Source organism: Cheilinus undulatus, linkage group 5 (genome assembly GCF_018320785.1).
Source record: "Cheilinus undulatus linkage group 5, ASM1832078v1, whole genome shotgun sequence".
NCBI classification, from domain to species: Eukaryota; Metazoa; Chordata; class Actinopteri; order Labriformes; family Labridae; genus Cheilinus; species Cheilinus undulatus.
Window position 1 is genome coordinate 23,079,916 of NC_054869.1, and position 19,487 is coordinate 23,099,402.

General features: G+C 37.4%; 1 protein-coding gene across 1 annotated transcript in view; it reads right to left on the reverse strand.

Moving 5' to 3' along the window:
• Positions 1-9,155: 9,155 nt before the first annotated feature.
• The window catches only part of LOC121509675 (far upstream element-binding protein 3-like), a 43,005-nt gene continuing 32,673 nt past the window's right edge, over positions 9,156-19,487 (reverse strand). The window contains exons 13-18 of the mRNA XM_041787244.1: positions 16,186-16,346; positions 15,556-15,626; positions 15,341-15,426; positions 12,718-12,789; positions 12,479-12,576; positions 9,156-12,317 (exon numbers count right to left, since the gene is read on the reverse strand). Coding sequence (XP_041643178.1) covers positions 12,309-12,317; positions 12,479-12,576; positions 12,718-12,789; positions 15,341-15,426; positions 15,556-15,626; positions 16,186-16,346 — 497 coding nt within the window. The 3' untranslated portion in view covers positions 9,156-12,308. The remainder of the gene's footprint in view (positions 12,318-12,478; positions 12,577-12,717; positions 12,790-15,340; positions 15,427-15,555; positions 15,627-16,185; positions 16,347-19,487) is intronic.

Genomic DNA, 19,487 nt, shown 5'->3' on the forward strand with positions numbered 1-19,487 from the left:
ACTTGAAGAAAAGTACCTTACAGTCACATTTATTCTGTTAAACCTAAAGTTCAGCGTTAATCGAAGGTATATTTAAATAATCAGGAAAAATCAGAAGCACAAAAATGTAGAAAATAACCATTTTATTTCGATTATTATTTGTGTGTTTGTGCAAAAGCTCAGTGTGTTTTTTTTACTGATGTATGGGAAAACATGATCTGGTACTGTCACTATAAAAGAAAGTCGTGTTTATCTTTAAAAAGGATATGTCAAGTTTAGATCCTTTTATCAGTGTAACTAGAAGGACTGTGGGCCAATAATTGGTGTGAAAAAGTTGCTTAAAGCCCTCCAAACAGGACACACTTGGAGAATCTACTGTGTAGCAGATGGGTATAGTTTCTCTGTGTGACTAAACAAGTTTAGGGTAAAAATGGGCCAAAAAACAATGCTGGCTCAACTGTACGCAGTATAGATAATGTTTTGAAGTGTTCAATTTTTCACCCAGAAAGCCTCTGTGTTTGATTCTGGTTTACAATGCAAGATTCGGCTACCTGCTAGGTGCCTACCAATAACTCTTAGCTTTTATATAATCACAAATGAGTGATTAAATTAGCCTGACAAGCCAGAGAGACTGGTTCAAATATATGTTTTCCAATGCGTAGATATATTCACATTCATATGGCAAACCTCCCCTATGTAGTATTTGGGAAGTGCAGGACTTTGAAATAAAAATCTCAGGTGATTGGACCAACATTCTGTCTGTCACACTCATTACGGGCAAATCAGAGCGACAAGACAGAATGAGGTAGTAGACATGCCCAGCTTCAGCTGTAACCTGAGCTCGACAGGCTAGCGCTGCTGTAGTTTTTGACCTGCGGACCTGGTTGGTTGATAAAATTCATGCCAAAGCTGGTCAGGAGATGTGCAAAAACATCTTCTCTTCCATGCCAAGCTTTCAGTGTGGCTCACTGCTCTTGTTTTAATGAATAAATGCGTTCAAGTTCTGATTAAAACAAGAGCTATACTGTAGCATCCACTTTTTTCAACACCAAAAGCTGCAGCTTGGTAAGAAATACAAAGTTTAGCCACTGTATGATAACAAAACTCTGTGTTTTTCTGGTGGACACAGGAAGGGAGCATGAGATGCTGCTAACATGAGCTAGCTGGTTTTGGGGGGTTTGTGTTCCTTTTCTTCTTAGCCAGCAGGTCCATATTACAATCAAAGCTATGGGCACCACTATAGCATGAGTGCATTGTGTGTTGGTGTTGAAAATGTATAAATAATAATTGTATCATACCATGTGTTGGAGGGGAACTTGGTGTCTTGTGAAACTTAAGTCCAGTCTGAGGGGATACAGCACAAAAATATCAGAACATCTCTCCAGCGGTGCAGCATCTAAACATGGAGGAACACACAGAGAGTGCTGTTGAACACAGTATCACTACCACACGTTACTCTGTGCTCGGCTATCCACATACTTTTTGCCGTGCAGTGCGGTCAGCTGAGACGGGCAGTTTATTGCTCCTGTTGGTCCCTGAGCATCATGGGAAACATTTGGACTCGATCCAGATCACCATTACTTTAATGTTTAATCAGGTCGATGCACACAGTTCATCTGTACTTACCGAGCTCTTTCCTGTACTTTATGACCACTGACACACTACACTGCAACAAAACCACACAAAAACACACACATATGCACACACACGCACACACACAGTGCCAGTAACAGTGGAGTCTTTAGTTCTCGTTATTTCCTGTCTGATTCCTCCATCAATCATTATCGCTCCATCATCTCCATCTTCAACATTTTATCCCCTCTCCCCTTCACAATAAAAGTCCTTCACCCTTCCTTTTTTGTCCCTATGCTTTCATTATAATTTGTGATTTGGTCAAAATAAGTGTTATACTAATGAGGGTAATGAAATTTTAGGATTTCTTGTTTTGACTTTAATTATCTTCAGCTACCCGAGTCTCCTGTAAAAAAAGTAAAAACTATGACTAGTGGATTAATGCTGCAGTTTCAAAAAATACTGACAGTGAAAAGTGGATGTAACTATGATGCCATTGGTCTATGAGCTTTAATTTTAAATCTGTGTTGTTGTTTTTTAATTTATTGAGTAGAGTTAATCTATTTTAGGAGTTACAGAGGTCCAAGTGTAGCAATGACTTGTGGTCTGAAGTAAAAGTGCACAGATACAACACTGAAATTTATTTCACCTGTCTGATTTTACCTTAGATATATACAATTATACATCCTGCATTCAAGTAGTACACAGGTATCTTTCCTGTTTTAATATAAACATTTTTACCTTTAAAAGTAGTACACAGTAGGGCTGAACGAAAAATTGCAAAAACAATATAAATGCATTTTTTTTCCAAATATTGGGATTGTGATCTAATATGTGATACTTTCTGGGTTCCTCATCTTATGTATTTTATTAAAATATCCAAGCAATAAATTATCCTATATTTAAACCAATGACAATGTATATTGAAAAAAATGAAATCATTTCAGAAGGAAATAATCTATAGTAGCATGAATCTGAATACGAGGGTGTAACAAGCTTTTAGCTATAAAGGAGGCAGCTGGGGTGGGGAAGGTGAGGCTCTGCCAGCAGCAGTGTGGCGTTTCAGCATAAATGCAAGTGGGGATTAGTGAGGAATACATTATATCTAAATGTTTTGAGAGAAGGAGTTGCAATTGGCTGTGGGAGCTGGTACGCAATAATTCATTATTATCTGGCTGTCAGCTGATCGTGGCTGGAGATGTGAGCTAGGGTAGAACAATTAAAAAAAATAATGTGATTGCAATTATTTTTGCTTATAATGCAAATTTGTTCACAACTGCTTTATTGAAGGGGATTATCATTTTTATGTTACTTGTTTTGATCAAGAAAAACATGCATAAAACATGAAAAGGAGATTTTTTGTAAACCATTCTAGAAAAAATTGACACTTGAATGTTTGCATAATGTGCATAAAATGTCTCCTCCTGCAGCAAAAAATAATGTACTAAACTGCTATTTTGACACATTTCAAGTTAAATATTGCTACTTCTGTGATTTGTAAATTGCGATTTAATCTAATTTGTGATTAATTGCCCAGCCCTAGTAGACAGATGTTTCATTTTAAAGACTTAAAAGATGTCAGAGCTCACAGTTTCAAGCACTGACAAGAGCAGACATTCCATGCAAAGAGAGCATTGAGCAGCCTGCAGCACAGCCCGAAAAATCTATTAAAGTAACAACAAAGCACAAAGCCAATCATAATTTAGTTATGGGCTGGCCAATCAGACTTCTAGGGTGGCCGCCCCTGGCCTCTACCTGGATATGCCCTTGGGTTGGTTAGCAAGGTATATCCATATCCAACAGCTATGTTAATCTGAATGTTAATTTTAACTGACATATAAAAAAAAAAAAACTACGAATAAAAAAAATCAAGTGAGGAGTAACTTACTTTTCTTTTAGATTTCTACACCAGTGGTTCCCAGCCTTTTCATTTGGAGCATCTCCTTCTTGTATTGTAAAAAAATGGTGAGCCCCTCCAGGTCCAATACAAAAAGAAAATAATGCATTACTGTCAAAGATTTGCATCAACTTTGTTTTCAGTGTTAAAATCCCAACAGAACAGGCCCATACACATTTGTCACTACCAAAGACCTTTTGATGAACCCTCTACTAAGTGTGTTACTTTGATTTTAGTTAATATATGCAAACCTAATTCTGACAACCTCAGAGCAGACAAAGCCTGTGTCCCTGCTACTTACTAAGAAGATGGAAAAACTCATGTTAAAGGGACATTTTGGTATTTTTGAAAAGGGACATTCCCTCTAATGAGTTCAGTAAGCATTGCCCATTAGAAGCTAGACTATACAGCACAGCAGATGGGTGCAATTTCACTGAATAATTTAACGAGACTTATGTTAAAATGGGCCAAAATGTTTTTAAGGATTCTGTACTATTGGGAGATAGGACTAATGGCAGAGGACTACTTTACACCAGGAGATGGTGGACATGAGTAACTTCAGTCCCAGCAGCACTTTGGGTGTGTTTCTATTCAAAGTTTTGGAATTCATAGAGTTTGAAAGACGCATGCCAAGTCGAGGAGACGAGTTAGAGCGTAACAGAGAGAAAGACAGCGAATTGTAGCGAGAATACTCACAATGCTGGGAGGACTAGAGGAATATTCACCCTCTGCCATGACTTCCAGTTGTCCAGTGAGACCATCAGTGAGACTGTCAGTGCATCTGTTGGCACCTGCAGGCAATGCTTCTGCTGTGATTGACCACAAGTCGCGAAACCAATGCTTTGCCTCACCGTGTTTCCACCCCACCAGGGTGGGAGTAATCGGCGAATGCCATGGTGGGGGGGCACATGGGGATTGATCCAAGTATTTTTTAAAGGATTCTTCACTACTGGGAGATAGGGCTAATGGCGGAGGTCCATGCTCTATGAATGCTTTTCTAGTTTATTTTGCAATGTGAGCTTCGACTACCAGCTACGTGCTCTTCCACCTCTTTGATCTGATCAGCTATAAACTAGTTATTTCAGCTCAGTTTGAACAGCTGATTCATTTTATCCATAAAGTAAACTAGTAGTCTAGTTATCAGCCATTAGAAGAAGCCATAAACTTACTTGGATGACAAATTTCTGGTCTGTTTCTCCAGCTTATCTTTGTAAAGTTGAAAAAGGTCCATAAAACACCAGAGTTCAGTAAGGCAGGGAACTCTGGATGGAGTGATGCGCAGAAATGTCCTTAAGAGGGGTCTTGAAGGCATACTCGTGACAGCAATAGCTCTCGTGGGCATGGGCTTACGGTTTCCACTCTTACACCACCAGGTCTCCATCTGCAGAAGTTGTTCCACTGTGTACTCCGGCTCATAAAAGTATCCTTTTGTATCCACAGTAAACAGCAGATTAACACAAGAGGCAAGGTGCTTCAGGAGCTAAAATCCCACCTGGAACAAGAAGTTCTGGGTGGCATTTATAACAATTAGTTCAGCGTGTTTAACACATTCTTTGGGCAAATGCCCTTCTCATAAGTGAACCCTTTCCTTATCTACCCACCCCTATTTATTCCATGTGTAAGCTATCAAAAACAGACTTTTTACAATTTCCGTGAATGAGTACAAATCAGATCATTTGAGCATTATTTCCAGGACAGAGAGAGCATCTTGCTTGAAATAGAAAAGTTTTTCACACAGCTACAATGCCTTATCATCTCTTCATCGGCTCTGAAATGTTGATTTGGATTCTGATGCTTTGTGCGTGAATTATTGTGGATCTAATGGACCAAACAACCTGAGTTTAAAGTTTTAAGAGCAGAAGTTTTGGCCAGCTCAACTTCAAATCTGACAGAAACTGTGCTTTTCTAAGGCTGTCAGCAGGAGAAATCAGTGAAACACTAAGGACTTGGGCTAGACAATTTTCTGTATGATGATTCTTTACATTTCACAGACTAAACTTGATAGTTTAAGTTCCTTTTCAAATCCAACTCTAAAACAGCGGCATTACTAGGAAGAGAATCAGAGCACATAAACATGAATAAAACAACAGGAAAAAGACTAATAAGAATTTCAACATATTTTAAGGGCTAAAATTATAATTTTTCATGTGCTTAAATAATATCAAGAGACTACTTGTTTATTGGTCAGTTTCTTTTACCAGGGTGTAAATTTGAGAAATTTTGACAATAGATGTGTTTTTCATTTTTGACTTTCAGCTTGGTTCAGTGTGCTGTTTGCTGTCACAAAAACTTTGCAATCTTTAAAAGGATAAAACAGCTATAAAAACATTTTATTTCTTCGATCCCTGTGTTCCTCCCTCAGTGCTGCTTCATTCATCCCTGCAGGTCAGTAGGTGAGTGTGAGAGTGTGATTACAGTAATGTCTTAATGACAGATGACATCACGCTAACAGACCATCTGTCTCCGCTCTGGGAACATGAATAAATAATAAATCCCACTTTTCATGTCAGGACATAAAGACTTGCTGTGACGGCAGCTCAGAGCAAAACTGACCCTGAGTGTTTCATCAAACACAGCCACGGATATCATGTTTACTTTTAAGTTTCTGTTAATCAAAATAAATGTTTTTTACTGTGGGCCTGCAGGTAAACTACTAAATATTTCACCCTCTGTGCAATAAAAGAAGCAAAATATTAAAGCTGTTATGAAATAATTCACAGCCACTATAATAATTTGCAGCGGGTGTAATATTTAGCTGCAGGTGACTTATTACTTTTATGGTGTTACTTTTTTATGCTGAAATATTTCATGGCAGCTGTTTCGCAGAGGGTTAAATATTTCATTCTTGACCTCCAGGGCCACCTTAGATTTCTGCATTTGTAAATAAATGTATTGCATTGACTTTGACATTTAGCCTACTGCAGGAAAATGTATAAAAAAAAAAAAAAAAAAAAAAAAAAAACTTTTGTAGGCACATCACTTAGAGTTATGAATTCCCTGTAAAACATGTAGGCCTACAGTTTCTTGTCTTCCAGAATGTCATTATGGTATGTTCAATGGTGGTTATAAAATTGAATATTTCAATTTTAAAAAGAGACTAAAGACTTTCCTGCCAGTTTGACTCACCTAATCACCATTAAATGACTCCTCAGCTCAATGACGTCTGACCTGAATGAGGGTAACAGAGGTTCAGAATCAGGATCAGCTTTACTTGTCAAAAATACTTAGCTATGCAACAAGGAATTTCACTTTGATTTAAATGTGTACAAGCCCTTGTAGGTATTTTTTCTAGTGTATACAAACCTGTGTACATTAATGGTGTGGTTGAAAGGCATGCAAAAAATGCTTAACAGACATCATCAGAAATACAGTGCTTAACAAATTTATTATACCACCCTAATCCTAACCAAAGTAAGGTTTATGCCACAGCTGCCCTAAATTAACAGCATTGGTAATTACCAAAATATTTTTTATGTTTCTGCAATGATTTATACATCCATATGTAGAAGCTCTTTAACCCAAATGATATTTTTAATGCTAAAATATAATTATTATTGTTATCCATGAATTTTTCAATTTACTGATTTACAAAAAAAACAGAAAAAATAGTAAAGCACATCAATATTTCTTGATTAATATGTCAAATTATAGTTATTTACTTGCATTCCTGAACAGAAAAATGAGTTTTAGTGGTTGAATGTTATGCTTGATTCATTTCTGACTTCTCAGAGAAGCCCAGTGAGCCGGCTCAAATTTGGGTGAATTCAGTTTGAAATTTCTCATTCCTGTTCAAAATGGTAAAACGTGGAGAGCTCAGTGAAAATGAAAGAGCCCGCATTAAAACACTTCATGATGCTGGATGGTGTTTGAGACAAATATGACAGATGGTCTAATTAATTTGTGAAGCACTGTATATATACAAGATTGTTGGAAGATTTACATGAGGTACATGTAGTTGCAGTTAAATAGTAAAGGCAGTGTAGGACTTTGCCATTAAACAGGGCTAAGGTGCTTGTGAGATTAAAGTTATATTCTCTGACATTCTGTGACTGTAAAACTCAGAGTGAGGTGACAGAGCTAGATCACCAGCTGAATCGATTAAGACAACTTTTTCTTTGTTAGCACTCTAACTTAAGAGGAGTAAAAAATATAATAGTGCTTTGTAAATTGTATCAAAAATATGTCTGTGTTTACCCCAGCACCCCAGTGACATGTTAATCGCACATTTAGGCTTCACTGCATACTTTAAAAGAAACTGTACTTACATGCTGGTGGTGCCTGCTCTGTTTCTTTTGTTGATGTTAGCTTGATGAATACGTTAGCATCAGAGGAAGCTTTTTATAGGCAAAGCTAGCCACTGTGGTTAGCATAAACTTCACATCATTTTAAGTTCTTTGAGGGTCCAAATTCGTAAGTTACGAACTGTAAGCTCAGAAGCAGTTAAAGATGGCAGTATCAATAAATCAGGGTAAAACTCAAATCATGCATTTTGGTTAAAAGGGTAGGGGAGAATGGGGTAAGATGACCCAGCCCGTGTCTGGTCAACAGTAAAAAAACTGATGTAATGTGACCCTAAATTTAGGAAGCACTTAAGAGTTTCTCTCTGCCTCTGATGAGGCGAAGCACATGGCATAAGTGGTTAGTACTTTTTACAGGACAAAAAAAAAAGAAAAAAAATCTTGGTATTCTTGCATTTAAGGTGCGTTTTTCATGCTTTTCATAAGCTTTGTATCGAAGCAAATTTATCCAGGTCTAAAATGGTGTATTATATTCAGCATTTACCAGTATATAAAACCATGTGAATCATTTGGCTAAAGATTAGCCAGAATAGCAAAGCAAGCAACCTTTTTCTAGAATGGTGGCTATGGGGCAATGTAAGTAATATGTTGTGGGTAGGGTTGCCAACTTCCTCACAAGCAAGTAAGGGACAGAAATTTTTAACCAGTGGGTGGTGCCACGACCAGGGGTGCAACTACCTACTTTCTGAGGGGTATGCAGATACATCACAGGCAAAAATTGAGATACAATTTTTTTTTAAATTTGTGACAAAAAAGTGCTAATTCTGACAAAAAAGTCCTAATTCTGTGATTAAAATTAGAAGACTTTTACCTCAGAATTCTGACTTTTTTCTCAGCATTCTGATTTATTTTTGGTTATTTACTGAACTATTTCTTTGTTGGTGGTTGTTGACCCTAATATTTTGCAGAAGTTATGGCTCAGAGCCCAGAGTAAATCGAAATCAGAGCCTTACTTAAGCAAATCATATACCATTACCAATAAACATGTAAAACATTGCACTTTGATCAAAACATGATCAGTTTTGTTGCATTCACATTGCAGGCTTTAGTTCTCAGTTCAGATATTTTTGCATGTTTGAGTGTATCAGACTGTTCCATTCACCCAATTTCCATGTGACTTTAGATGTTCAAATTGTCATTAAAAAAAAAGCACTGGTCGGAAATTTGAAGGTGAACTTGGTGAGATTTCAGGTTCAACTTGTGCTCATAAAGTGCTTTAAAATCAGCTATTAAAAAAACAGAAAAAAATCCCTAATTTGGTTAAAATATTGGCCAGATATTTTAGATTTTTTTGGATCCTAACTTAATGAAATAATTATTATTTTTTTAAACTGAATATTTTCTTCTGGCTTGCTGTAATGAAAACAGTAAAAAAAAGATTTTGTACACGGAGATAAAAACACAGTCAGTCAGAAAGAATGAGCCTGTTTATTAGCCCTCATGTTAAACATCATAATCATCCATCTGCCTCTTTCTTGGCCATCGACAGTCTCGTGGCTCGGGTTCATACACAACTCTATCTGTCAATACAATCTAATAGAAAAATCTGCAGGTTACAGTTAGGACATCTGCCCATTAGAAAAACAACAGAAACCATGAAACCAAAAAGCTTCCCATCACCCCTTCAGGACAAGGGCTTAGGACTAGGAAGATCTAAACTGGAGTGGATGGGTGATGTCGTGTCCAGTCCTGGTTCTGGGATATTGGGGTGATCCGGGTAAGACCCAGTGCAGGTTCTAGCCAGCAACGAGCCTTGAACTGGGGCAGGACACCAGAACACTGTCCACTCCTGTGTTTTTCAATTATTATTTGGGATGTAAAACCCCCATTGACTACAGCTCTCCTTGCCTCGGAGCCGCCACGCTAACCAGCTGCAGGACTGTTCAACACGCCTGTGACGATAACACTCAGCTGTAATCACATGGTCCGATTACAGACGCGTTGAAGAATTCAAATCCAATCAACTTTTTAACGTGACGCCGTCCAGACAGACAGAAAGACAAGGAGAAGAGATAGAGACAGTTAGCCTAGCAGTCTTGAGACTATATATAACACATACTTCTCTTTGTAAATCGGTTAGACACAACGTGAATTAAACAATCTCAAATTTAACAGGATAACAAAGTACATTTTTAACTGGAGAGCACCTGCCAGAGAGTGGAAATTTACACAAACCATATTATCTTATCGACAAACTGAATATTCATATCTGGATGAACAGATTTAAATAGGCCCCTGTACAGGAGAACTCATTATTATCGTCGTCATTAATTATTATTATCGTCATCATCATCGTCACATATACAAGAAACAGAACCACTGATTCAATATTCAACTCAACAACAGCCAGATCTCCCTCGACAAGACAAACCTCTCTGTGGTCCGACACACACAACAAAGTTCAGCTAACGCACAGAAACGCACACCAGACATAACGCACAATGCTAACGAACCTTTCGCTTAGCTGGAATTAAATATCTGCCACACAAACATTTCCCATGACGGCTATCAGAAGGCTAACTTACAAATTGTAAAAATCTAGCAATGTGTCCAACAAGCTTATTCATACATCTAAATTCCTGTCTGGAAGGTGGTTTGAAAAGGTAAAGCAAAAATATTATTCATACATTTATAAAATTGCCACACAAACTTTCAGAAATGACAAGTTGGAGAGCCATAACCCAGCCTTAGCAGACACAAAACACACACACCGCACACAAACTAACATGTACATACAACCCAAAGTATAGCTAATGAATCAACAGTATGGTGTAAGCATAGTCTGCAACTTTAGCTAAAATGTGCCGTTTTGCTAATGTACAAAGTAAAGCTCATACACTCTCACCACCAGCAAATGCTAATCGGCTAATGCTTCAAACCATAACGGGAGGGTTTGGGATGATTTTGTCACATTGGCTACATGCTGCTGACTTTGTTAGTTTTACTGAACAGGTATGAAGCCTACTTCAGGTGTTTCTTCTAATTTTAATGGCAGTTCATAAGCACAAGTAAATGTAGAATTCACAGTGTGCGTCTTTTTTCAGTTTACAAAATGGATTATAAACACAGTTTAACTTGATACTAATGCTACTGAAGATTTTCTGGATAATCTAGCTTCTTTCTTAAAAAGGGGAATACCTAAGCTGTAAGAAACTCACAATATTTACAATTTAGAGGCTGTTTGCTTTCTCATTCATCAAACTTCCTGTCTAAACTATGTGTTGTGAATGCGGCACATTTAAAGTTAGCCTAGCAAAAAAAATTTAGCCCGGCAGACCCACACATTCTGCTCGCACACAGTAGACAACAAACAGTTCAGCCCCCCACACCCAATCAGCTGACAAAAACTGCCAATGTGCATGTTCAGTAATAGCCATATTTCAGCGCTAACACAAACGGCTTCAACAAACAGACAACATGTCTTTCAATCAATTTGTACATTCAGCTAATACAAGACAGCTAACAGAATCAAGTCAACCACATTCATTCAGCTAACACACAGTTGAGGTAACACACATCTTTTTACTAACACACGTTTAGCTCACTTGCGCATTTAGCCAATGCGCTTGTTCAAGCTAACACATTGCTTATAGAATCGATAACTTCATTGTTCAGTTCCTAACACTTCTTCTATTAACAAATCGGCAAAATAGAAATGCAGAACTAAGATACAACAACAATAATAATAAAGTTTCATTCTGTAAGAAAATAGTAAATTTCCCCCTTTTGTAATGAAAGTTGAGGCAGGGAAACATGGTGTCGTCTGGAGGTTTAACCCTGTGGAGGACACAAAGTGTTTGACCACAGAGAGATCTGGCTTTAGACAACGCAATATAAATCGGCATTTATTCATCATTACATCATAAAAACTAAAGAATCACTAAAGAGATACAGGAATAAGAACTATCATCAAACCAAAAGAAAACAATAAACGCATCATTGCACCTCCAAGATGGCGACTTAACAGGTAAAATTAGATCGAGAACAAACAGACCCAGCGAGCACAAATTTAGTACAAAAAACAGTTTTGTCTCTGACGGTAAAACATTAAATTTCCATCTGATGCTATTAAAATATTTCTATGCCAAAAATAAAAAAAAAATAACTGAGAGTCAACACACACAATCTGACGCATGCTTTAAAACATTATCATAAACAAAATAATAATAATAATATCTGATTTTCTTACTCAAGACTGCTAAGCCTTACACCGTTTTCTTATTGGAAAATAAAACTAGACAAAATATAGATTAAACTTGATTTTTTTGTTCAAAGCCACACTGATACATCTTTAAGTTCAAGTTTGATAAAAAAAAAAAAAAAAAAAAAAGAAAAACCAGGTCTACACGGTGGAGAGACCGAAGGCTAGTCCAAAAAAATCTGCCTGACAAAATATCGACTTTGTAAGGTTAAAAAACAGAAAGAAAAGAGTTCGTGATTTTTCAGTTAATCCTTAGTTTTCTCTACAAAAGGAAGGAGGAAGCGGCAGAGCGTTGCAAGGAAACCCCGATTCGGTTGCCTTCGACGACCATCCGAGGCCTTCACCAGTGAGGGGGGAGCCTCTAGTGATCCTAAAGACACAGGAAATTCCATCATTTGCAGAGTTTAATAACAGGAAATAGCAGTGCCTCTCTGATGGTTCCTGGTCGAACAGAAAACCTGTCTCAGGAACATTTTGATTTCAAGACCAGAGCAGGTTCTTGATCTGCTTTGTTACTGCTCTGTGTCTTACCTGTATCTGGGCAGGGTTCCACAGGTAGGGCTGCTGTCTGTAGTATTCTGCTAACACTGCAGTGTAGTCTGGCACCGAACTCTGCTGAGACGACTGACCTACAGAAACACATGAGAACACAACCACAGCTCTAGTACAGATTTAATACAGTTTTGTTAAGTTCTCGAGTCTTTGTGATTCCTTTTATTTTACATTTGATTACACTAAATGTGAAAAAGCAGTCAGTAATAAAAAATTACTCTGTTTCTTGTAGTAGTCCTCCCAGGCCTTACTGTAGTCTGTCATCAAGCTCTGAGGCTGGTTCTGCTGACCTAAAACACACAAAAACAAAAAGACTTCATACTTAACTCACTGAACTGGATTATCTCTGCCACATGAGCATCACACAGAAAGTTCATCCTTATTTTATTAGTGTTACATTCATTTCAGCTACATGGATTTAGTCAGTATGTTTTTTAATGGGCTTACTGGTAGAACTGCAAGGTAAACAAACAACTTAAATCTATTTGCCTTATTGATTTTTCTAAATATCACAGCCTGACACAAAACATAGCTGTTACTTCTGTTTAACTTTGTACCTTAAAGTGTAAGTGAACCCCCGGCTCAGAGCTAACTCTGCCCACCTCCGTAATTCAAAAATGCACAGGAAGTGAGCGGTTTGGTTCTGAGAAGAGGGAAGGGAAAAGGATGGAGTTTTCCAGTTGAGGCGGGAGTGACAGTGATGTCTCCTTGTCAGAGAGAGACACAGACAAGAGTCCCATAACACTGCTGCCTCATAGCGATCTTTTAAAGTGGAGGAGTTTTTGCCTGTAGAGTCTCCTGACGCAGGCTATAGTGTGGTGGTGGACTGTGATGGTTCTGAGCACTACCTGTTTGGGTTGTTAGCTCCAGCAGCGCCGTTAATACAGAGTTCTCAGAGCCGAAGCAGTGCAAGAAAGGATGGGAGTGGTCTCTGAATGGTAAAGTCAGCTAGAGGTGGTAACGCTCTATCTTTTAGATAGAGTTTGTGACGTAGAAACCTCCGATGGTCAGTTTCTACGTCACACAAGCCACACCTTTTCAGAAAAGATTTTTCAAGGCAGATGTCTGTTTGAGCTAATTAAAAGCCGTAAAATCCAGATTTTTATCAGTTTGGTGCAAATTTCAGCTATAAAACCAACACTAATGTGTTTTGTTATACTTCAGTACATTACCTCAGTGTGCAGATGAAAAAAAATGTTAAAGTGTTCCCTACCTCTTTAATGTGAATGTGAATGAAAAAGCTTATATTGAAGACTAGAGGATGTGTGAAGGATGGGATATTTCTAACAGGATCAATTTAATAAACCGGACAAGAATACTGTGGTCTAAGTATCAGGTTTTTTCTTTAGGGCAGAGGTAAAGGAGATGAGAATTTATTGTTTAAAGTTGGGAAAAATATTTCTGTATTGAAATATGTATTATTCAAAGATTAGTAATACAGAAAATTATTCAAACTTAAAAATTCTCTTCAGTAAGAAAGCTGCTTTGGAGAGGAGAAATCTACTCAAAATCACAGGCAGACCTATGCAAGTATGCCAAGACGTTTGCCAATTTTGACAGTGTGCAGGAGTTGGTATTGCTATACTTTCTGTTAACTGAAAACAAGAAATTACCCAATATAGGGTGGCAGGACTTGGTGTCGCATCACAGTAGGTCTTGATAAAATTTACTGCTTGCTATCTAGAGTTTAATAGTTTGATAGCAAAGTTTAAAATTCTGGTATTGTAACAACCCTGTTAAATTCCATGTGTATGGTGGAAGTCATTTAAACTATGAAAACCTTGCCAAAATGAGAATTAGAAAATTGACAATGGTTATTTGTTACAATCCACTAGTTGAGTAACAAACACTTTCACACAACTTTTTAGAAAATTGAAAAAGTTTTCTTCAGGTTCTACACAACTTCTACTGAAAAAAGGTTGGGGTATATTTCATTAATGTATTTATTTATTTAAATCTTCTGAAACATAGAGAAAGAATCCTCATTTGCAATGATGCTGAGGTACACACAACAATAAAAGACTTATAAATACAAAATCGAGGTAATTTAGCAAGGTTAAATTCCCCTTGATAAAAATATTATTTTATTGGGGGGGGGGTCATATTTTTGAAGTGGACACAAGGAAAGCTGCACTCTCTTACATATCTACTGAGGGCCATATGAACAGTGCTACTACAGGGATAAGATAAATTACACAATTAACACTCTAAACACAGACTATTCAATTTGAGGCCCTGGAGCCAGATCAGCGCCCCCCCTGCCCCTCGACCCAAACCATGTGTCCCTGAAAGTATGCTACTTGCGTTAAAAGATCATCCAAGTATATAGTTTTTCTTTTTTTTTTTTTTTTTTTTTTTTTTTATTAAAGACACTGTAGACACTTCTTTGTATGACAGGTGGTTTTGTTATGAACCCCCAGGTCAAATTTCAGTCAAATAAAACATCTCTAAGTTTATAAAATTAAGCTGAAAAATCATGAAAAATGAGGCAGTAAAATCTGCTCCAGGGTGGTGTGGGCGTGTCTGTTGAATGAGCTGAAGCCACGCCCACTCAGGAGAAATACATTCCTCTCAAAAAAAATGCAAAAATACAATCTGAATTGAGGAAAGCACTGCCTTTTGACCTTTTGTTGACCTTTGAAGAAGAGATAAAGTCCATTTTCCCACTTTGTTTGTCCCACCTTTAAGTATTGCAGTTCATCAGACGATGGATTAAGAAGGATGTTTCATTTTGTTTATCCGTTTCTGCAAGACCTGACAACTCATGCTAACAGTGACAGCCGTTGGCTCCAATTTGTGCAAATGTGCATGTGGGTGAAATGTATGTTAAATGTGTGTTACCGGGGTCTTGTTGTCCAGGGTTTTGCCAACTGGTCTGGTAGGTGTTCCCCCAAACACCAGTCAGGAAGGTTTGCCCGCTACCACAGCTGAACACAAAAATGTTTTATGAATACATTTCTCACAACAGGAGTCAAAACATGACATAAAGAATATTAGACATGTCTAAAGTATCAATGAAAGAGTGGAAAGAACATTTTAATGTTTATGTGACTTACTTCTGGTGTGTAGCAGGGCCCTGGGTGAAAGGACTGAAGCCAAAACCTCCGTTACTCATAATACCTGAACCCTACACAGGAGAGGACAGAGAAAGCAGAATTTAATTTGTTTCATTCAGTTCTGACATTTAAAAAGACAATTCTGTATGTACCATTTCATGACTTCATTTTACATAACAATATTCTTAATCATTAAACATTGTTCAGATTCAACTTAGCAGAGTACATCACAAAGGTAATCAGATCAAAAAAGTAGGACTCTGTAGGTTGAAGCATCAATAACGTTTTTGGGAAAAAAGTCTTTTCATCACAGCTAACAGAAAATAAAATTATCTCAGCATAATGACTTAAACTTGTGGTGGTTTAAATTTGTCCTTGCTGTTTCTTAAGGGGAGTTTGGTGATCACTACTTATTTAATTACAGTGAGTATCTGTCTTTTGATCAGGTAAACCATTTATGAATCTCTGTGCAAATGTTCTGTTGTTTGAAGGTAAGCTTCTTAATTTGGAAAACATCGATGACAATAAAAGATCTGCCAATAATTTTTTGAGACAGTGTAATGATATTTTAGATTAGTCTGTAGAGAGAATAACCCCGGTTTGTTTTCTATATACATTTGGTCTGCATACCCCAATCTTGTCATCTATGAGCTGGCGGGCCAGTTCCATCTGCTGGGCAGTGCCTCTGATGGTGAAGACTCGGGTGTTGGGATCGGTGGAGGGGGGAGGGTTTCTCTGCAGTTCAACGTGAGCTCCAGACTGTTGGTTAATACTCTTGATGGTTTCTCCACCTACAAATACATTTTTTTATCTTAAAACATGGCTCAGATTTTTACACACTGCATTTAAAATTGTGTTAACTTTCTTTTTAACCAATTTCACTCAACAGTGCTGTCACAAAGTACTGCCACAACTGAGCCTTTGAATGTACACATTGCATCCTCGACGGCGTAATATTGGTCTGTCAGGGTCTGGACACGGTCATCACCAATCCTAAAGATCTCCCAACATTGTCTGTGAGGAGCGCTTGTGTGAACATGAACTAAAACATCTGTACAACCTGATTTTAACTTTACTTTTTTTCTGCCAGATCCACAGTAAGAATTCTGCATTCAGTCAGGATGAATGTATGAGTGAACACAACACAGTATATCAGTCTGGAACAATCCTAGCGTACAACACAGTTAATACAAAACAGATTTTTTCAGCTTTATACTACTCCATTTATCTCCCACTCTTATGTTAATATTGTTAAAGAACTGCATAAATGCTGAGAGGAAAATGTATGCAGGTGTTCCTGAGTATTTCCAGAGTCATTCCAGTTGTCAGAAAGCATGTGACACTGACAACTTCACGCTGTGAAGGGCAGGCAATTCTGAACAATCCAAGTCCTGAATGGTCTGAAATTATCTAGAAAGATATCAGGAATTCACGGGTGAAAAAAGCTCAAGAGTGTGGATCTCGTACAAATATTCCTCTCCTCCGCTGCTGCAGGTCAGCAGAATATCCTGAGGTCATTAACTCTTTGTTATCCAAATGAGGAGGCCATTAATGGACCTTTTATGAGGTGAAAGGAAGGGGAGGGAGTGAATAAATCTTTGAATAAATATCCATTTGTTCGGGCTTTATCCAACACAAACTGTGCTTAAAATCAAATCTAATCAGCCGTCTGTGTTTTAGAGTCAAATATTTTTGTCTCAGTTGCATTGAAGCATTATATTCATTTAAATCAAGACTGTAAAATATCTAATATCTGACATTTTCTTACCTCAAGGAGAATGAAATGCATTTGTTTATTGTGTTTTCTTTGGTCTTGGCAGGTTTTTGTGTAAGAGTGATGTGATTTATTTAAATATCAAAGAAAGGACTGCACACCTTATTTTAGATTGAAATATTTGTATGATAATGACATTTTTTGTTTTCAAATATTCTAATAATAGTACAAATGTAAATGTTATCAAATCTTATGCTAGTAACTACAAACGCTGCTGTATTGTAAAATGTTATCTAACAGAACAATATATAACACTCTAATGTTTGTAGTAAAATAACACTTTTATCTAAAATGTACTCTATTGTATTTTCACCGACTACATTTACTTTTTTTTTCAAATTAAAAACCATTTGTTTCAGACACTGATATGAACAGTCCATTTCAGCATGTGAGCTGACAGTAGGACATTCATCAAGTCAGTATTGTCCAATAGAAAGTTCCAACAAACAATAGACCACCAGACATGCATTCACAGACACAAACACACCATATGGTGCCTAAACATCGGGTACTTGACATTTCTTTTCTGCTGATTTTATTTTGGAAGCTGCTGCTCAACCCTCTTGACCCCCACATACACACTCACAGACGCACTCTCACGCACACACACCCAGGCTGGTGAATGGTTGCTGTCTTTAAGAGGTTTTAAATAGAGAATAATAAAGGGCACTGCTGGAGCCATCATCCTCAGTCTTTACTTTAGTGCTGTTCACCGTATTTGCTTCTTTTGGGACTCAAGCTTCAAACAAAAGGGCTGACATTACAAAGAGTCAAAATGAAGACCCAATAAAAACATTTTATCCTCAGTTCTTACTTTTTTTTTCAAACCATTTTGGCATAAATGAACACACAGGATATCTCAGCTGCACAGAAATATTGATGACCGTCAAACTGGCAATAAAAAGTAGCAGGAAAAAATAAATGCTAGACTTCAAATGTTCTAAATTTTATGTTTTTTTTTTTCTGATATTTGAAAATCTTAAGTTAAGATGTTGACACATGATGATTTTAGAGAATAAAGTCAATCTGATGTTTATCATTTCCTTCAGTACCCTACTGTTGTTGCTAAATCACATCATTGCTTTCTCTTCATTTGAATACTTTGCTAGACTCCTTTGCTACAAAGTCTTGTATTTTCATACTTTGCTGCGCTGCTTTTAACAATTAAACTGAAATGTGGCCAGCAGCATTTTTGTACCACACTTTACTGCTTTATTGAATGTAAGTTCTGCATGTGCAGACCCTTACTTTTCTGTTAGTGCATGTCCATATGATCCTGTTAGTACATGTGCATGTATTTCAGCCTGAGTGTACAGCAGGTTTGAAAACGAGGTGTTAAATTTAATTTCCCCTTGAGGGATTAGTACATGTCATCTTCTTTTTACTTTCTGTTCTTCAATTCTCTGCTAATCTTAACTCCGTTCGTCAGTGACACTCCTTCAGTCATTAATATACTCTTTCAGCTGCGTTTCTTCACTGTGTTTCAGTATAGCACTCCTCTGCACTTTTTGTTGAACTCTCAGTTTTTCACCTTACTCTACTGCAGTCATTAATACATTTTGCTGCTTTGTTCCCAGACTGATGTTTTACTGTGCTTTACTTTGCTTTGTTTTTTAGTTGCAATCTTCTTTGCTTCCATACTGAACTTCACTGCTTTGATTTAATGTACATAGATTCTGCTACACTCTGTTAAATTTCTGCACTATGGTACTATTAATTTATTTCAGTGTTTTAACTGTTTCTTCAAAGTACTGTGCTACAATTTGCCACAGTCTACTCTACTGTTAGCGTTTGCATTTCTTTGCTGTACCCTGCAGTGTCTGTAATGTACTGTAATACATTGAGGTTCTTCACCCTTCTACATTAAATGAGCTCTAATGCATTTTCAGTTGGTGAATGTGAAACCTTTTGTGTTACAGGTGATTTTATGTGCAGATTTTTCTGTTCACACCATCACAACACAGACTCTTTAAAACTGCAACACAACCTTTTACCACCTGATGCTCACATTGCAAACCCTCCAATTAAATGTTGTTTGTTATCAGATTTGTTTATCAGGCAGCTGCCACATAACCTGGCAAAGCTGAAGGACCGACTGATTCCACACCTGTCCGCATCAATCTGAAATGTTTGTGCTCAGTCTGAGAATGAGCGGACC